Source organism: Leucopleurus acutus, assembly GCF_964270905.1.
Source record: "Leucopleurus acutus genome assembly, chromosome: 14".
Lineage (NCBI taxonomy): Eukaryota > Metazoa > Chordata > Mammalia > Artiodactyla > Delphinidae > Leucopleurus > Leucopleurus acutus.
The window spans coordinates 33,658,684-33,677,231 of NC_139156.1; the positions used below are offsets into that span (position 1 = coordinate 33,658,684).

The 18,548-nt window shown below is 37.5% G+C and overlaps 1 protein-coding gene across 1 annotated transcript in view; it reads right to left on the reverse strand.

The window, feature by feature from the left end:
* EXOC6 (exocyst complex component 6) overlaps window positions 1-18,548 on the reverse strand; it is a gene marked incomplete at its 5' end in the record, with an annotated part of 188,022 nt that overhangs the window by 41,756 nt on the left and 127,718 nt on the right. Inside the window, one exon of the mRNA XM_082855035.1 lies at window positions 11,134-11,275. Within this exon, the coding sequence (XP_082711161.1) occupies window positions 11,134-11,275 (142 nt within the window). The remainder of the gene's footprint in view (window positions 1-11,133; window positions 11,276-18,548) is intronic.

Below are 18,548 nucleotides of genomic sequence, written 5' to 3' on the forward strand. Positions count from 1 at the left end.
AAATAAATTATTTTATTTTATTTTATTTATTTTTGGCTGCGTTGGGTCTTCATTGCTGTGCATGGGCTTTCTCTAGTTGCGGTGAGCAGGGGCTACTCTTCGTTGTGGTGCACAGGCTTCTCATTGCAGTGGCTTCTCTTTGTTGCAGAGCATGGGCCCTAGGTGTGCGGGCTTCCGTAGTTGTAGCATGCAGGCTCAGTGGTTGTGGCTCACGGGCTCTAGAGCGCAGGCTCAGTAGTTGTGGCGCACAGGTTTAGTTGCCCTGCGGCATGTGGGATCTTCCCAGACCAGGGATTGAACCCATGTCCACTGAATTGGCAGGCGGATTCTTAATCACTGAGCCACCAGGGAAGCCCTGACCATTTCTTTTTTAAAATAAAATAGCTTCATGACATATTCATTTCCTCTTATTTCTTGCTAGAATATAGAACTTAATAATAATGATTCCAAGTTTAAAAATACTCTAAAGTAACATTAGAGGGACTTCCCTGATGGCACAGTGGTCAAGAATCCGCCTGCCAATGCAGGGGACATGGGTTCGAGCCCTGGTCCAGGAAGATCCCACATGCTGCAGAACAACTAGGGCTTTGCGCCACAACTACTGAGCCTGTGCTCAAGAGCCCACAAGCCACACCTACTGAGCCCACGTGCTGCAACTACTGAAGCCTGCACACCTAGAGCCTGTGCTGCGCGACGAGAAGCCACCACAATAAGAAGCCTGTGAACCACAACGAAGAGTAGCCCCCGCTCACTGCAACTAGAGAAAGCCCACGTGCAGCAACAGACCCAACACAGCCAAAAAAATTAAAAATAAATAAAATAACATTAGAGAGGGAGGTAGAGGGAAAGGCATCACCTTATTGGGAAGGTAAATTTTTGCTGTATCAGTTTAACTGAGAAGAAGATAAGATTGAATTAATTTAGATAAAACTGAAAGTTAAAATTAATACATACTGTAGAAGCTGTGATTATAATGACAAAAGAAACCCCTTCCAAATTGGCAATCTATGACGTTTTAAGAGAACAGAGTATCTATAGGCAAAAACATGAATTATTTGTAAATCTAACAAAACTTTAAGCAGGAAAATATGCCCTTCCTGCCCTCAGGATCTATGCACAGATGTACAGGATTTATATGGGGGGAACAAAGATGGCTAAGAAGTCAGGCTATAAGTATTTATCCTGGCATGAAAATATAAACCTCTGAAATTAAATGCAGAGGGAATAAGTCCTTGAACAATCCTGTCCTAGGCAGACAGTTATTTTTACTGTAAGGTGGATTATTTGGAAAACATTTACACAGGGTAGGAAGAATTGGGAAGTGGAAGAAAAAATGCCCATGGAATAAGAAGAGCAATAGATCAAAAGATTGAAAAAGAGGGTGAGGAGGCTAGGCTAAATAAACTCTCAAGACTGCTTGTGGATGACAAGGCAAGGACATATAAAATGGAATAATTTCATAACTAAATAAATGACTGACTGTAAATAAAAACAGTCTGCATATTGAAAAGATTTCTCATGATTCCATTTCTTACTAGATCTGAAGATTTAAATTGGCTAGTTAGAACCCAGATTTTGGCTCGGCAACGTATTCTATGTGGACCAGATGTGTCATTAGAAGCGATGACGAAGAGCACCATCTAGTGGTTTTTCTGGTGGTGAAGAACTCATGCCTGGGAGTCAGGGGTCTTGTTAGAATTCTTGACTGTTAAATTCTGTTACATGTGGTTGGTAGCAGTGGAATGCAAGCCTCTAGAACCAACTGCCCCTCTACATTCATCACCCCACTCTTATATAAGGTAGTATCTATTCCTCTCCCTTTCTTGGAAAAGGAGCAAAGCAGCCTAAATTTGATACCGTAAATGCCATTAAAACCAGAACAAATTCAAGTAGGCAAAAAATAAAAGAGCATCCAGCTTACTTAAAAAAAAATAAAAGACAAATATCCTCTCATACCATCGACATGATTTTGCTTGAACCCTTTTATTTTGGGGTATGGACCTTTTTCAAGGCTAGAATTAGAGGCCCTGGGGTCATAGCCATATACATACAAAAAAATCTATAGAGACTTTCTTTCTTTCTTTTTTTTTTTTTTTGAGGTGGGCTAAGCCTTTATCCAATTGCGAAAAGACCAAGGCCTTCAAACCTAGAGATTCACCTATTTCTCAATAAATCATCACTGAAAAAGGTACCAGTGCTCTTCAACCTGGAGCTTTTCTAGTGCTTATGAATTTAGGATGTTAGACTCTTAGGAGTCAATAACCTCAATTAGGTATTTGTGTCGAATATATGAAAAAGTACATTCTAGACCTATTCTGGGTACCTCAAATCCTTCTGATTGCCTGATGCTTTGGAAATGTTATTTTGTTAGGGATGTGAAGGATTTCTGAGATACCTTTATAGGAACTTAAAAAGACACTTTTATTTTTTCCTCTATACTGTTGCATTTGTAAGGTGCCTTCTGATGTGACCCAATATATGAGGTGTTTAATAAAACAAAAGCACATACACAGATTTAGAACATCAGCTTTATGCCAAGCTTGGCAAATGCTCCTCCAAGAAGTGATTTCTCTTAAACTTATACAAAATCTGTAACAGGATTAAAGGTTCAATGTAGCTTTGTGGGGGGGCGGGGGCTACGTTTGCAATTCCGAATGGAATGCCTTCCTGACTTCTCCAACCACACAGATATAGTAGTATTATTGGTTATGGTCAAGTTAACCAAAAATGTCTACTTCATTCATGCATAAGCCCTACCTAATATTCTCAATCAGTACAACTTTGTATCTAAATTAGGTCTGCTTCTTATACTCTGTCACAGTACCATTTACTTTTCTAGAATTTAACAACTTATAAACATATGTATTAGTGCAGTCATATAATGAATGCCTCCCCACTGGGCCTAAACCCAAAGAGGGTTAGGGGCTTTTTCTGTTTTGTTTACCACTGTATCCCCTAAATGCCAAGTACTTGGTAGATATGAAGGAATTAATTAATGCATGACTCTAAAGTACCATACTCTTCTTCGCCTTAAATTTTACTACTTCTGGGACTTCCCTGGTGGCGCAGTGGTTAAGAATGTGCCTGCCAATGCAGGACACACATTCGATCCCCGGTCCAGGAAGATCCCACATGCCGTGGAGCAACTAAGCCCGTGCACCACAACTACTAAGCTGACATGCCACAACTACTGATGCCCGCGCGCCTAGAGCCCATGCTCCACAACAAGAGAAGCCACCGCAATGAGAAGCCCACGCACCACAATGAAGAGTAGGCCCCGCTCACTGCAACTACAGAAAGCCCACGTGCAGCAATGAAAACCCAACACAGCCAAAAGTAAATGAAATAAATTTATAAAAATGAACATAGTCATCAAATATGTGAAGAATTTTTATAAATGATCAGTTATATCTATATCAAGAAGTTGAATGGTCTTGAAGAAAATTACAGCAGCATCAATTGGCCTTAACCTTTTTTTTTTAAAGAGGCAGCATTTTATTTATGTACGTATGTATGTATGGCTGCATGTATGTATGTATGTATGGCCGCGCCATGAAGCATGCAGGAGCTTAGTTCCCCCTGACCAAGGATCGAACCCGTGCCCCCTGCAGTGGAAGTGTGGAGTCTTAACCACTGGACCTGCCAGGAAAGTTCCTGGCCTTAACTTTTTGATAACAAAGTTAGGAGAACTCTAGAAAAGCAAATGTAGATTATAGAGACTTCCTGATTTGTTAATTTGTTCATTTATGCAACAAATACTCTATGAGCATAGCATTCTGCATTGGGTGCTGACAATTATAAATTCTATGTTGAATTTAACTATCTATCCTAGATGATTAAATCTCTTCTCTTTCCTCTCTCCTCTTCACCTTCCTCTCCTTTTCTCTTTCTTTTTTTCCCTCTTCATACCACCCACCCCAACCATGGGATGTATTCTTGGGTCTCTTCTACTATGTGAGTCTCTGACTCTAACCACCTAAATCATATCAAATTTACTCATCCACTAATTTCATGTATTCCCTCCTCCTCCTTTCAAAATGTCTGAAATCCATCTTCTTCTCTTCATTCCCACTGCCCAAAGTCAAGCTTTTTCTATCCTTCACAGGAAAAAGTTCCATAGTCTTTTAACAGGTCTTCCTACTTGTAGTACCTCTCTCATTTCAGTTCAATTTCCACATGACACAGAGTTAACTTTCTATAATATAGACTTCATAATGTCATGGTCCTGATTAAAAAGCTTCAATGGATCTCTATTGCTTATTAAATAAAGTCCAAGCATTCAGAAGTTTAACTTTTCTCAGCCATATCTTTCAACACTTTCAATCATGCATCTTGTAGTCTAGCTATAGAAGACCAGATGAAGATTCCCTAAGCATTCTCTCATCACAGCACTTTTGCCTATGCCATTCCCTCTACTCAGAATGCCCTTCCTTGCTTTTGATGAAACCTGATTCATCCTTTAAGACTCAAATTTCACTTCTATGATAGTCAATCTTTTCAACCCCATGTAGGATTAATTGCTCCTTCTCTACAAGTGATACATACTTCTATAAAGAATTTATGTTCTACTACAGTCATTTACATGTTTGTTTCCTCCCCATCTAGTATGTGAGATCTTTGAAACCTGATTCATCTTTGATTTCCCAGTAATAACAGGTAGTAGGTTCCCATTAAACATCTGAATAAATGAATCTTCCCTACAAATCAGTTGACTCTACATGGAAAAAATTCAGTTACAGACTGAAATTTGAGCTCAAGCCAATTTAACTCGTAAGTATGTGTGTCACAAGGAATACCAGGGAAAAGCGCACACACTGTTTGAAAAAATAAGTCGGTACAGGGGCTTCCCTGGTGGCGCAGTGGTTCAGAGTCCGCCTGCCAATGCAGGGGACACGGGTTCATGCCCCGGTCCAGGAGGATCCCACATGCTGTGCAGTGGCTAGGCCCGTGAGCCATGGCCGCTGAGCCTGCGCATCCGGAGCTCGTGCTCCGCAACAGGTTCAATCCCCGGTCCGTGGCAGAGGCCACGGCAGTGAGAGGCCTGCGTACCGCAAAAAAAAAGAGAAAAAGTGACTACATAGATGGATCAGTGCTAATTCTTTCACTACCAGAAAAAAACAAAAACAAAAACTAAAAGCACATGGCTGAATGATATGAGGAACTGAACTATTCTTAACTTTCTACCTCCCCAACTTCAGCTGGTTGTGCTATTTGTTTCTACCTGCAGACTGACATTTTAAGCCCTAGGAAATATATGCATAATGTTTTTACAAAGTAATGAGGATGGAAAAATAATCAAACCAAATTATAAAATTTAATTCAGAATTAAGGCCATTCTTGATGCTTATATTTGATGTTAACCTCTTATCGCTTAAATTCTTTGACTTAAGCCTTTCTTGAGTTACCCAAGATCTTTGGTCGTTTTTGGTATCTAGTTCCTGATCTCTGCTATCTAACTTCCTTGGACTCTGGATTTCTTACTAGTGTAAGACAGACTAGTAGGATTTTATGTTAATCCCACAAACCAGTCACAGACTTTTTTTTTTTGGCTGCGTTGGATCTTTGTTGCTACACAGGGGCTTTCTCTAGTTGAGGCGAACAGGGGCTACTCTTCGCTGCAGTGCGCGTGCTTCTCATTGCAGTGGCCTCTCTTTTTGCAGAGTATGGGCTCTAGGTGTGCAGGCTTCAGTAGTTGCGGCACGTGGGCTCAGTAGTTGTGGCTCGTGGGATTTAGAGCACAGGCTCAGTAGTTGTGGCACACGGGCTTACTTGCTCTGCGGCATGTGGGATCTCCCCAGACCAGGGCTCAAACCTGTGTCCCCTGCATTGGCAGGCGGATTCTTAACCACTGGGTTACAAGTATAAGTGCCACCAGGGAAGTCCCTGATCACAGACTTTTAAGTAATAGTTTCTGAGCCTCTTGAAGGGAAAGTAATTACTATGAATCAATATGGGTTTATGAAGAATCAGAGTAGTAACATTTTCTTCTTTGAAAAACTAATAAGACTGGTAGATGAGGAAAATTCAATGGCCATTATTATCCCTATATACCAGCAAGGCATCTAGCAAAGTTGCTCATAACTTTGAGCTATGGTTTAGATTCAAAACTATGAATTAGATTCAACTAGGGAATTAGCAACTGGCTGAAGAAATCTAAAGATACCCAAGATTTTGAATAATGGATCTAAGTCAATATGAATAGATAGACCCATGTAATGTTGTGGTTCTCAAACTTTACTGTGCATCAGTATCACCTGAAAGGCCTACTCAAAAAGAAATTGCTATGTCCTATGCCCAGAATTCACAATTCAGCAGGTGGGGTTCAAGAATTCACATTGCTGGGACTTCCCTGGTGGTACAGTGGTAAAGAATCCACCTTCCAGTGTAAGGGACGCGGGTTTGATCCCTGGTCGGGGAACTAAGATCCCACGCGCCACAGGCCAATTAAGCCCACGCACGCGCACCACAGGACTACTGAACTTGCGCACATCAATGAGGGAGCCTGAGTGCCGCAAACTACAGAGCCCACGTGCTCTGGAGCCCGTGCGCCACAACTACAGAGCCCACGTGTACTGGAGCCTGCGCGCCACAACTAGAGAAGAGAAAACCCACATGCCACAACTAGAGAGAAGCCCGTGCGCCACAAACAAAAGATCCCACATGCTGCAACTAAGACCCAATGCAGCTAAAAAAAATAAAGAAAATAAACAAATAAAATAAAATAAAACAAGAATTCACACTGCTAATAAGTTCCCAGATGATACTGTTGCTGCTCATCTGGGAACCATGTTTTGAGTATAGTACATCACTGATGTACTATATATCAGGATACAGATATCAGGTTTTGTTCAACATTTTGCTAATGACCTTGTTAAATAAAAGCATGATTACAAATCTGCATATGATATTAAATTTTGATATAAAAAGATCTCAATAGACTAGCTGTGGGACAAATCTTAAAATAAAATTTAATAAGGATAATCTTAAAATCCTAAAACAAAAACTAATCATACAAGTATAAGAAAAACAAAGCTTGACAATCACACACAAAAAAAGAGAAAGATAAAGAGATTTTAGAATGCTACAGCTTCAATGATTCAAGAGTATACTCTGGTAACCAAAAAAGATAATAACAGTTTGGATTTTACTAATAAAGTACAAAATACGGAACAATGTATTTGATAGTCCAACTACATATTATACTGGTTCCACCACACCTGGGTATCTCTGTATTCAACTTTGGGTGTCAGACATTAAACAGAAGGCAGTCAAACCAGTTTGTTCAAAGAAGAGCTTTGGACCTAAAATCATTATCACATGAGAACAGTAAGAGGAATTGTTTATCTCTGGCCTTCAGAAGATTCAGAAAGATATGAGAGCAGTTTTCATATAATTGGCTTGTGGATGAAGACTAGGTTTTCTCTATATGACCCTAAGCAGAACTGCCACCTGTAGTTATCAGACTGCTTACTATACACAGGTGCCCACCTGAGGAGAGGAGTGGGGAGGGAACAGGGGCTGAAATCTAGCTCACATTTCACTTGATAAGTCATGTGCCTTGGTGGGGGTGTCCAGCTGGAAAAAGGGTAAACTTTTTTCTAATTCATAGAAAGGGGACAACACTGGAGGACTTTTTCCCTTCAGTGGGAATATCTTTTCTAATTTGCACAAAGGCACAATATGGACTAGTGGTGACTCTAGCCCTAATGCAGAACTAGGTACATTAGGAGAAGTTTAGAAAAAACAACTGCAACTCAATGTGAGAAATTGACAGAGTAATATATTAAATGCAAACTCATTTTCTGAAGAGTAGTTAATCTCCCAAATTAAATGTTCAAGGAATAGCTGGACAACTACTTGACGGGGTTATTTTAGAGTGTGTTTCAAGGTAGAGGAGTATGTGAGTATGTCCTACTAGGCGGGTGGTGAAACTCAATGGTCGCTTAGTTTCTAGGATTCTACATTTGAACTATCTGCCTGTTTTCTCCATATCCCAGTTGATTCTTAAGGCATTCAGATTCCTTCTCTTCACAAATTTACCATACGTTCTAGCCTTCCTCTTACCTAGCCAAATCCCTCTTCCTGTCTCCCTTTCTTCTCCTTTCTCTGCCCCAATGTGTAGAAAGCATACACACAGCATTAATACTGAAAATAAACCTTGTATTTTAAAAAATTGCTTTCTTCCAGATTAAAAAACAAGAAAACAAAAACACTATTTAAAATAGGGATGAAGGGAATTCCCTGGCAGTCCAGAGGTTAGGACTGCATGCTTCCTTTACAGGGGGCACAGGTTCGATCCCTGGTCAGGGAACTAAGACCCTGCAAGCTGCGTGGCGTGGCCAAAAAAAAAGGGGATGAAAACTAAAATTCTCTGAACATATTATTAGAGAAAGCTAAGTTCCATTTTTAAGTGATTTATATATCAATCACTAAAAGTCATGAGTTGGGGAGTAGATAATTCTTTTGCACCAGAAAGAGAGTGGAATAGACATGAAAAATGTAATGTCAGGGAATTCCCTGCTGGTCCGGTGGTTAGGACTCTGAGCTTCCAATGCCGGGGGCCCAGGTTTGATCCTTGGTTGGGTAACTAAGATCCCACAAGCCTCGTGTGTGGCCAATGGGGAAAAAAAAAATGTAATGTCAATTTTTATTTGTTCAGTGAGTACTGAATGCGTGATACTGTATTAAGTAATAATTAAGTAATATTTGATAAAAATTAAGGAGCAGAGCCAACCACAGCCATAATCTTATAGGAAGCTGAGTTATCTTTTGTGGTTTGTCTTTGAGTCCTGGTTTCTCCCTTTCCATATTTATAGTACCAGAACCTTGGCCCCCATCAGGCTAGGGTTTATTCCTCTTGCACTTGACCCCAGACATCTTTAACTGAGTTATATCTTATACTTAGGAATAATCTCTTCCAAGAGATTAGTCTTTTAAGAAAACATCAACATCTTAAAAGCAGCCTTCAGTAACTCCACCCAAATAAGTAACTAAAGGGAGAAACTGTCCTATGATGTAACAGAGAGGCAAAGTTTTGTGTTTTTTGTGCCTTTCTCTAAGTATAGTTAGGCTTACTCTTCATGGAGAGGTAAGAGGACAGAGAAAATCTCTAGGTGCCTGAAGCTGCCTAACCAAACAGTAATTTCCATTTTTTAACAAAAATATCTAATTGAGACGACACAACCAAATACCAATAAAGGGCTCAACCACCCTCAAGCAATATTTATGTAAAATGTTTACATAAACATTATCATACTGAAATGATCTCATAAGACAATTTTTTTTTTTTCTTTTGGCGCGCGGCACAGCTTGTGGGATCTTAAGTTCCTACCAGGGATCGAACCCAGGCCCTTGTAATGAAATCGCGGAATCCTAACCACTGGACCGCCAGGGAATTCCCTCGTAAGATAGCTTTTAAAGAACTTTAAGAAATCAGTTTCAAATTATTTGTAGAATGAATTAACAATTACTTTGAGTTAGAAACATTTTAAAAAGTGCTTTTTGGGGCTTCCCTGGTGGCGCAGTGGTTGAGAGTCCACCTGCCAATGCAGGGGACACGTGTTCGTGCCCCGGTCCGGGAAGATCCCACGTGCCGCGGAGCAGCTGAGCCCGTGAGCCATGGCCGCTGAGCCTGCGCGTCCGGAGCCTGTGCTCTGCAACGGGAAAGGCCACAACAGTGAGAGGCCCGCGTACTGCAAAAAAAAAAGTGCTTTTTGGTAAGTATTTTTGTAAATACAAGATAAATATCATTTTGTAAATGGTAGTTTTATTTTGAGAAAGAAATATATAAAGGTTTTCTAATTAGAGAAAATTAGAAATGCTTTCTAGGAAAAGAAAATGAATCCTTCTCTTCCCTAGGGAAAAAGTATCTTTCTTTTGCTTTGTAGATCAGTATTTCTCTTTTTTTGAAGGAAATAGGTGGGTTTTTTAAAACTTTGCACTTCTTTTTTTGTGTAATAAACAATTGATCTTGATATATATAGAAGCAGACAAATATTTTTTACTTGTTGAAAAAAAAATCTGTCACTCCTGCTTCAGGTGCAAACCACTGACATTTAATTTTTTAACGTCTTTCACAGAGAATATATTATTGCAAAATCTGCCCAAATAAATATTTTATAATCCTTCTTGTGCCCCACTGATTTTCAATTTATCAACAGTGGTGCCTGACTAAACTGTCAACCAGGGATTTTTATCATTTAATCAGTGTACCATTCATTTGAAAGTAATGCAAAAAATTGTTCCATAAACTCATGTTCTGTATAAGGGTAACCTACATCTAGAAGTATATATAACAAGGCGAATAACTAAATAGCACATTCAATTTTGAAGGTGACTGGCTAATGTCAACATTAGATTATGGAATCTGCTAACTTGTCACCTAAAGAAAATAAAGTGAAAAACAATGGTAAAGGTAAAGACTTGAGAAATTCTTTGGGAAAGAGAATCAAAATTTCAGAATATAAAAGAAGCTTCACTTGGAATGCAGGGTCTTAAGATTATTCTTTAGCAGGTATCTGAAAAGTTATTTACAGGAAAGTAAGAATGACAAACTTGGAATCATTTCATTCACTTACTACAAACCTCAGGAGAGTCCTGGCAAGAAGACAAGAATGACCAAAAGAAGGAATAAAGGGAAAAAAATGAATCATAAATGAATCACCTTTTTAATTATCCAGTCTGGATTGTCACTTCAGTGCCTCTCTAGAGCAGAGGTCCCCAACCTTCCTGGCACCAGGGACCGGTTTCGTGGAAGACAACTTTAACATGGGCAGGGGGGTGGGGGTGAGGGGTGGATGGCTCAGGCGGTAATGGGAGCGATGGGGGGCAGCAGATGAAGCTTCGCTTGCTCAGCCGCCGCTCACCTCCTGCTGTGCGGCCCGGTTCTGAACAGGCTGGGGACCAGTAGCGGTCCACGGCCCAGGGGTTGGGGATCCCTGCTCTACAGGCCCTAAATGTGAAAGTGAGATATTTTTCTCTTGTTGAAAAGAAGTTGCTTCTAAGGCTGCCGAAAGTTTAACTGAATCAGGCCTCTTCCCTCCTTTATGAACTATCCTACTATATACCATTTTTTCATATAATTTAAATATAGATTCTTAGAAATGCATCAGATTTAACCAATAAGGTACTTACATTCACACTGTATGACATCTAAGTTAAATTGCTGAACGGCTCCCATGCTTATCTGTTTTAACTCACTGTCCAGGAGCATCTGCATTAATGATGTTGACAGATGCTGGCAGGCTGACATGCAAGCAGTCTGGGCAACTTTCCCCTGTTATACAAATATCCAAACCAAAAAATAAACAAACAAACATATAAATATATCATCGAGTATCACAAAAGTTATATACATGGCATTTTTTTGTTGTTTTTTTTGGTAGAATAGTAATTATTGGCCTTTCTCTTTCTGTATTCTGAGTGGCTGTCTTTTACCACAGGAATTGAAAGTAATATTCTGTTGACTTGTCCTTCTCAGGATATAAATATCATTAAAGCTCTAACTGCATGCAGAAAAATTAAAGTACAAGTTTAAAACCCATTATTTATTATTTCAGATCTCCTGAAATGCCTCAAGTATTTTTAAAAATGCACATTAAAATATGACATTTGTGACATAAAGTAACTGTCATGTTGACAGAACATTTTATTCATATAATGCTCTTTAAGCTTTCCTTTATAGAGTTAACCAAGACAAGAATTAAAGAAGTTAATAGTGTAATTTATTAGAATTGAAACTATACCTAATATGCTTTATACTATATACTTTGTTATGTAATATATAAAATATACTTTATAAAATATACTTTGAGTCATTAAGTCCTTACTTCTAATAGGAACATTAGTTTGTAGCACAGCTTCAATTAGGAGGGAAAAAAAGAAGCTTGCATACCAATATGATTTCACAGTCATTTACAGATCTTCATTTAGTTTTAGAAATTAAGTTTTAGAATCATCTGATAATTTAGAAATACGTAGTTAATTGAGCTATAAATACTTGTAGTTGTCTTTTAGTATATATATCATTATATTTTCTACTATAATAAGCTCCTAAAACTCTACATGAATTTTGACTGACAGCCTTGATTCAGGCTATAGCTTCTTTAAAATGATAAAAAATAATTTTAAATGTTTAGCCTCCAGATTACTGGGATCACAATACAATATTGCTTTTACTATAAATTGTTCTTCTAAGCAGGATTTTTATTTCAACTAAAAGTTTAAAAGAAAATATTACAAGAACTATTTTAGGTAAAGTTTTCTCGTGTACTGCTGCTCCGAGTATGGTTATCTCCAAACCACAAGTATGTGACTTGGTGATGGACGGACTCCCATCATAGGATTCAAAGATCTAGGAACAGGGTTAGAAATAATGACATTTGGAAGATGTGCCGTGTTCTGCTTTATTCTCATTAACAAATATTTACCCAGAGATATTTGATAATTATATATTTTTCCTACTTATCACAAAGGCCAATATATCTATAAAATCATGAAAATCTTCCAAATGTAAATGCTATAATAGATACAAAAATGTTTACATAGGGTTGATCTGTTAGAAAAGTAAGAAAAAACATAAATACATTTGCAAGTTTACTAGAACAGCTGTTCATTAAGTTACACATTTAAAGTCAGACTAGAAACAAGCAACTTTTATGAATCTTTTATGAGTTTTCAGCATGTAGACACTATGCGCAGTGGAAAAACTGTGCATCTGAAATGGAATGCCAATATCTAAATCAAAAACTTTAGAGATAAAAGCTGATGCAAACAATATATTTGACAGATACTGATGAACTGCCAAAAAGGAATGTAACAAACAATGCAAAACCCAGCATGCTTCAAGACCCCCCAAACCCAAGAGGAATTAGTCTAGGAGACATGCAGCTCCATTCCCCAAGCAGAATAATATCAATATGAATGAGGGGCAGGAGGGAGACAGAAAAAGAAGAAATCAATGGCATGTAATTTAATTACAATGTAATAGGCTTGAGAATAGTTAATGGAAATGTCATTTTGACCAAATGGAACAACTAGTGCATTTTAGTTTAATGTACTTCTCCATCAAATCAGCTCCATGTCCTACTTATGTTGCCACTATAATGTACTAATTGCAAAAGCAGATTAATAAATTGCCAAAACAATTATTATTACATTCATTTCATAAACACATTGCATAATGTTAGTAGTATTATTTTAAGGTGATCTTTAAACACAGGTTCAGATGCTACAAATGACTATGTAGCAATAGTACTGGAGCCAAAATGATGGTACTAGTACAAAAATTCAGGCTATTCCATAAATTTGGTGGATATAGGTAATGAAAACATATGTGTGTGCGCATGCACACGCACACACACGCACACACACATGCGTTTAGCTTTTTGTTTAAATAATACATGTAATAATAAAATCTTAATATAAAATTTCCTTTGATTATGCATATTAAATACAGGCTTATTGTTCTCAAAGATAGAAGTTTAAAATATTTGTAAAATATTCAAATGAAAAATTCTTCCTTTTTTATAGCTCAAAATTAATATCAAAGGTTCAAATCCTTTAAATATTTAAAGTTATATTCTATAAGATTATACTTTTTAAAATGTCTACTTCCTGATTATAAAATGTGAACAAGTATTCTTAAATTTTATCTATTACTTATTTTGAGACAGAAAATTTTAATGTTCCAGAAACTCGCACATTCCAAAAACATCCTTGGCAATTCAATTTTGATGCCTGTAGCCCTTGGTACACTTTTGTATAACCAAAACACCCCTTTCTGAACACTATTTTGCTATTATTGTTGATCCTTTTAATACTGCATCACCTTCTAGAACAAAAATAATCTAAGTACTTTTACAACTATCTTTAAAAACTAGCCGTTTTCATTAGAGATGCTCTGGTTTTTAACATTACAACAAAGCCAAAATAATTAAGTGAAGTGACTGAGAAAACACAGCACATTTAATATCAAGCACCTAGAAATTTCTGCTGTCCTCATCTGAAGAATTAATTGCAACTATTATTAACATTCTCCTCTTTAACAACATAAATTTCAGTAAATAAGTAAAAACACCTGCCAAACTTTTAAAGGTAACTACTTTTTTACCCTGATCTAACATTTTGCTGAAAAACAACTTGTAAAGAGAGAAAACCCTTGGACAAACTTCTTATATTTCAAAGGAACTTGTAAAAGAGAATCTGCTGACATATTAGATCCTTTTTGCATTACTCAAAAGCTTTTCTTCTAAGAACAATTGTGGTAAAGAGACATTTGGCTCCTAGGAAATTCCCAAAGGGTCAACCATATGCATCCTTCCATGGCACCTTCACAGTGCTGCTTTCTAGATCCATGTCTCAAAAGCAGCTTTCATCATTTACTTGTGTGTCAGTCAATATGATTTATGGACTGCATTCAACAAAGTCAAAGCATATAGAATGAGAAATATGACTACAATCTGCTAATTTGTTTTGTATTGAGCCACTTAAGAGTCAAAGACCTAATGTCAGACTGAGACCAGCAACACAATTAACCGGTCGGTGACAGATTCATCCATCCTCCCTGCCAGGCTGTGCCAATCAAAGACAGCATGAGGTGACATTCGGTGAAATCAGTAAGAAAACTCATTCTCTAAGTAACCTATGTGAGACCTTGATTGACACTTTTTGAATTTAGTTTGTGGAACACAGACACTCTTTACCCAATAGTCCCTCACTGCAAGCTGTGAAATAAAGCTTTTAATGCCAATCACAGGAACAATAAACCACAAACCACCAACCCTCAGTTTAAAAGGAATCAAGAAAACACATCTGTTTGTAGGTCAAGCCAAATTTTCAAAATAATTTACTATTATAGATTAGGCTAAAGATACTCTGCTTCCTTTGAAACATCGTAAAATGACATGGTAACAAAAATACAACACATTTTATTAGATTATAGCTCAAAACTGTTTTGGTTTCAAAGTAATGTTTTGATAGATCTACTCTCATATAATAGTAGGAGAAATGTAGAATACTTAAAAACTAATTTGACACATTTAAATTTTCATTTGAAGTTTTCATTTCTGTCTCACCATTCTCTTATTTCAAAGGCCTAATAAAGAAGGAAGGTTTCATTTCAATAGTACTTATTTGAAAGCATTTTTCAATGCTGCTTTCATTCTCTCAAATACATTTAACATAAAAATGTACTCTTGAAATCACAACCATTCTTTCTGCGTTGGTCTACTTTCCTTAATGATCCCCGGAGAATCCACTTTCCTTTATTTATACCCCCACAAAAGATCAACTTGGCACAAAAACCTACTTTTTATTTAAGTTAAAAAAATAAAGACTCAGAAATATTATGTGCTGTATTTATTAATCTTTAAATTGATAACAGGTTTTGTTTTAAAAGGTTATGTAACTCTTGTCAGGAAAAACTGGAAAATAAAATCATGGTCAATTTGAATATTAAATCTAACATTGATAAGAAAATTTATTGATTCTGATTCTATGTGGCTTTTTAAAGTTGTTATTAATTTTTAAAGTTATTTAAATAAAAATAGTAAAATACTGCTATATTATTCAAACTTACTGCCTCTCAGTTTGCTTCATGAATTTCAGTTATGAGACCATGAAATAGCCTTTTCAGAGGGAAGACAAAAGACGAAAGGAAGTATTTTGATGAATTGGTCAGTCTCCTAAAGAGCTACAATTTTTAGCCTTTTAAAACACATAGTCCAAAAGAGTGAAGTCTTTCATCAAATATGGAGTAAACATTAAAATTAGAAATAAATTCTTAATTGAAAAATGATGCCTAGTTGAAAAGTAGACTAAATTTAAGAAATCTATTCTTCTTCTTTCTCTTTTACATAAGAATCACTAATTTAAATTTTACTATATGAAACTACATTTACTCAAATGTAAAGAATGTTATTAAATCAGGAAAAAAATTCCTAAAACATGAAAATTTCTCCAAGGTGATTTCACAAATGCACAAAGATTCCTTTACCTAGTAAGTTACATTTTAAACTATTTTCTGGCTGAACACTCTATATAAAACTGAAATTTCTCCGATTCCCAATACTACAGAATAGATGAGTTATAAAGGTTTAAATATCAAGATGAATTCCTTTAGTGAGTTTTAATAATAACTTTAACACTATCTTGAAGACACAGTTTTGAGATTATGCCCCCAAAATTCACAGGTCTATCAAAATATACTTATTCTAACACCCCTAACATTCTCTAAAGTACCTCCTTTACACCTCTCTATTCCTCTCATACTCTCTCTGTCCTCATCTAAGCAGCTCTAGCTCCCAGAGAACTGGGTATCACATCAGTTAACCACAATTCCCATAGTCAATTATGAATTCCCTTTTTCCCGTCTGAGGCTTTTCTCCTCTAAACAATTCTCAATCATAAGGATACAAGACATAACATAAAGGCTTGCTCTCGGGACACACACACACACACACACACACACACACACACACACACACACACGGATTAAATAAAACAGAAGTATCGCAACGTTGGAAAAAAAATTCCCCAAACTTGGAAAATTTCAGGTCACTTGTAATATATGGCACATTTCTATTTCATGTCTTATCCCAGCTTCCTTATCCCAACCATAGGTCTCATCAAACTTTGGTGGCCTTTTTCTTTTTTTTAAACAATCTTTTGAATGTGGCCTTTGATGACATGTAACACCCAGATTTTTAGCTTTCTGCAAGTATCATTGTTGCTGTCATGGCAGTCCCATGACATCTTCAAACTCCTCCTAACTTTAAAAGGCAGAAAGAGAATGCAAGGACAAGTAGAGCAGTGAAAGTCTAGAAGAGGTCAAGGTTTTGAAGCTACTGATTATACCAGAAATCTGGATAAAACGGTAAAAGCTGCATGCACTCTTGTCCGAAATAGCACAAAGAGGGAGCTAGTTTGTACTATGTAGGAACTGACAGATTTTTCCTACCTCTTAAATCTACTTGATAACAGCAAATTGGGCAATTAGGTACATGTTTAAGTAGGGAAGCAATAAAATATCAAGACCCTATAACTTTCTCACTTGGCAAATGTAAGAAATACAAGAGAAGTTTCCACATGGTGACTGAATACTATGGTCAAGCCACAAGAATTGACTGAAAAGCCGAAGCATCCCAGGAACTGTTACCAAAGCAACATCTCTGTGATAGCAGAGTCATAGTCTCATTTTTTTACATAAGAACCCAGCTTAGAGTATTAGGGCTAATATAATCATTAAAATGTACTATTTCACAACTCCAGTATGACTTAAAATTTACAAAGAAGTTGTCAGAATCACTAACAGGTTAGACAACATAGATTATTTCTGAAACAGGAGGGAAGGGGGCAGGGCACAACCTTTAAAAGAATGACAGAGCCCAAGGACATGACATAAACTGATTAGAGCCAACTAGGTCCAAGATGGTGGACCAGTCGACTTCTACTAGACCTTGAGCCTCAGTATAGCTCACTGTAACACATAAGCAACCTAATTGACACACCCACAGGCGCCATGACAGTTCCAAGGCCTACCATAAGGGTCAAAAAGTGGGTGGTAGCCCAATTCCTAGAAATCCCCACCCCTTCCCCAAAATAGCTGGAATACTCTTCCCACTCATTAGCCTATGAAATTACCCACCTCTATAAAAACTGACAACCCCCATACCCTGGTACCTTTCTTACCTTCTGAGATGGCCCACACTCTGTCTGTGGAGTGTGTTTCTCTCTAATAAATCACTTCCTACCTATCACTTTGTCGCTCACTGAATTCTTTCTGTGATGAGACATCAAGAGCCTGAGCCTCATTAAGTCCTAAGACCAGGCATGTGATCTCAGTTAAAAGATCTTGGGTTCAAGTCCCAATCTGGGTTTTGGCCAAGTTCAAGTCCTGGCCCGTGGGTTCAAGTCCCAACCTGAAGTTACACAGTTTCATTTCCACATGATCATTAGTAAAATGGACAAATGTCACCCAAGCCAAGAGGTGGCTGATATATTATAAACATAGCCAGGTATATATAAACAGCACAGAGCAGGTCTCTGTCATTCAAGGATTTATGTTTAGGTTTCAACCTTTTAAGAATGACTCTGAGAATCCAGTACAAGTAGGGCTTCATTTGCTGAGGCACACATTTGAATTACTTGCTCTGTGAAACAGGTATTGGGTAGGGAGGAACCACTCAGACTGAATGCCAAGTCCCAACCTCCCCAAGTCAATGTGGCTTTGCTGTCTTCTGTTAGCTGACATGGATAAGTAACCCTCGCTAAAGTCTACAGTTTTCAATTATGTTTTATACCATTTCTGAAAGAAATTACATGGCACAGCAGTATTCTCATATTTGGGAATTTTCAAAGGTTTTGGGTATATTCATCCAGAATGTTAAGGGCTTTTTGAACATGTAACTTCACTGGGCTAAATCCTAGATTGTGGGAATGTGGCTGGGGTAAATACTGTTAGAGTCACTTCCAGTTGAGGGGGTACCTGGGATAGGAGTTTAAAAAGACTCAGGGAAATGTATCATGTGAGGGGAGGATACATATTAAAA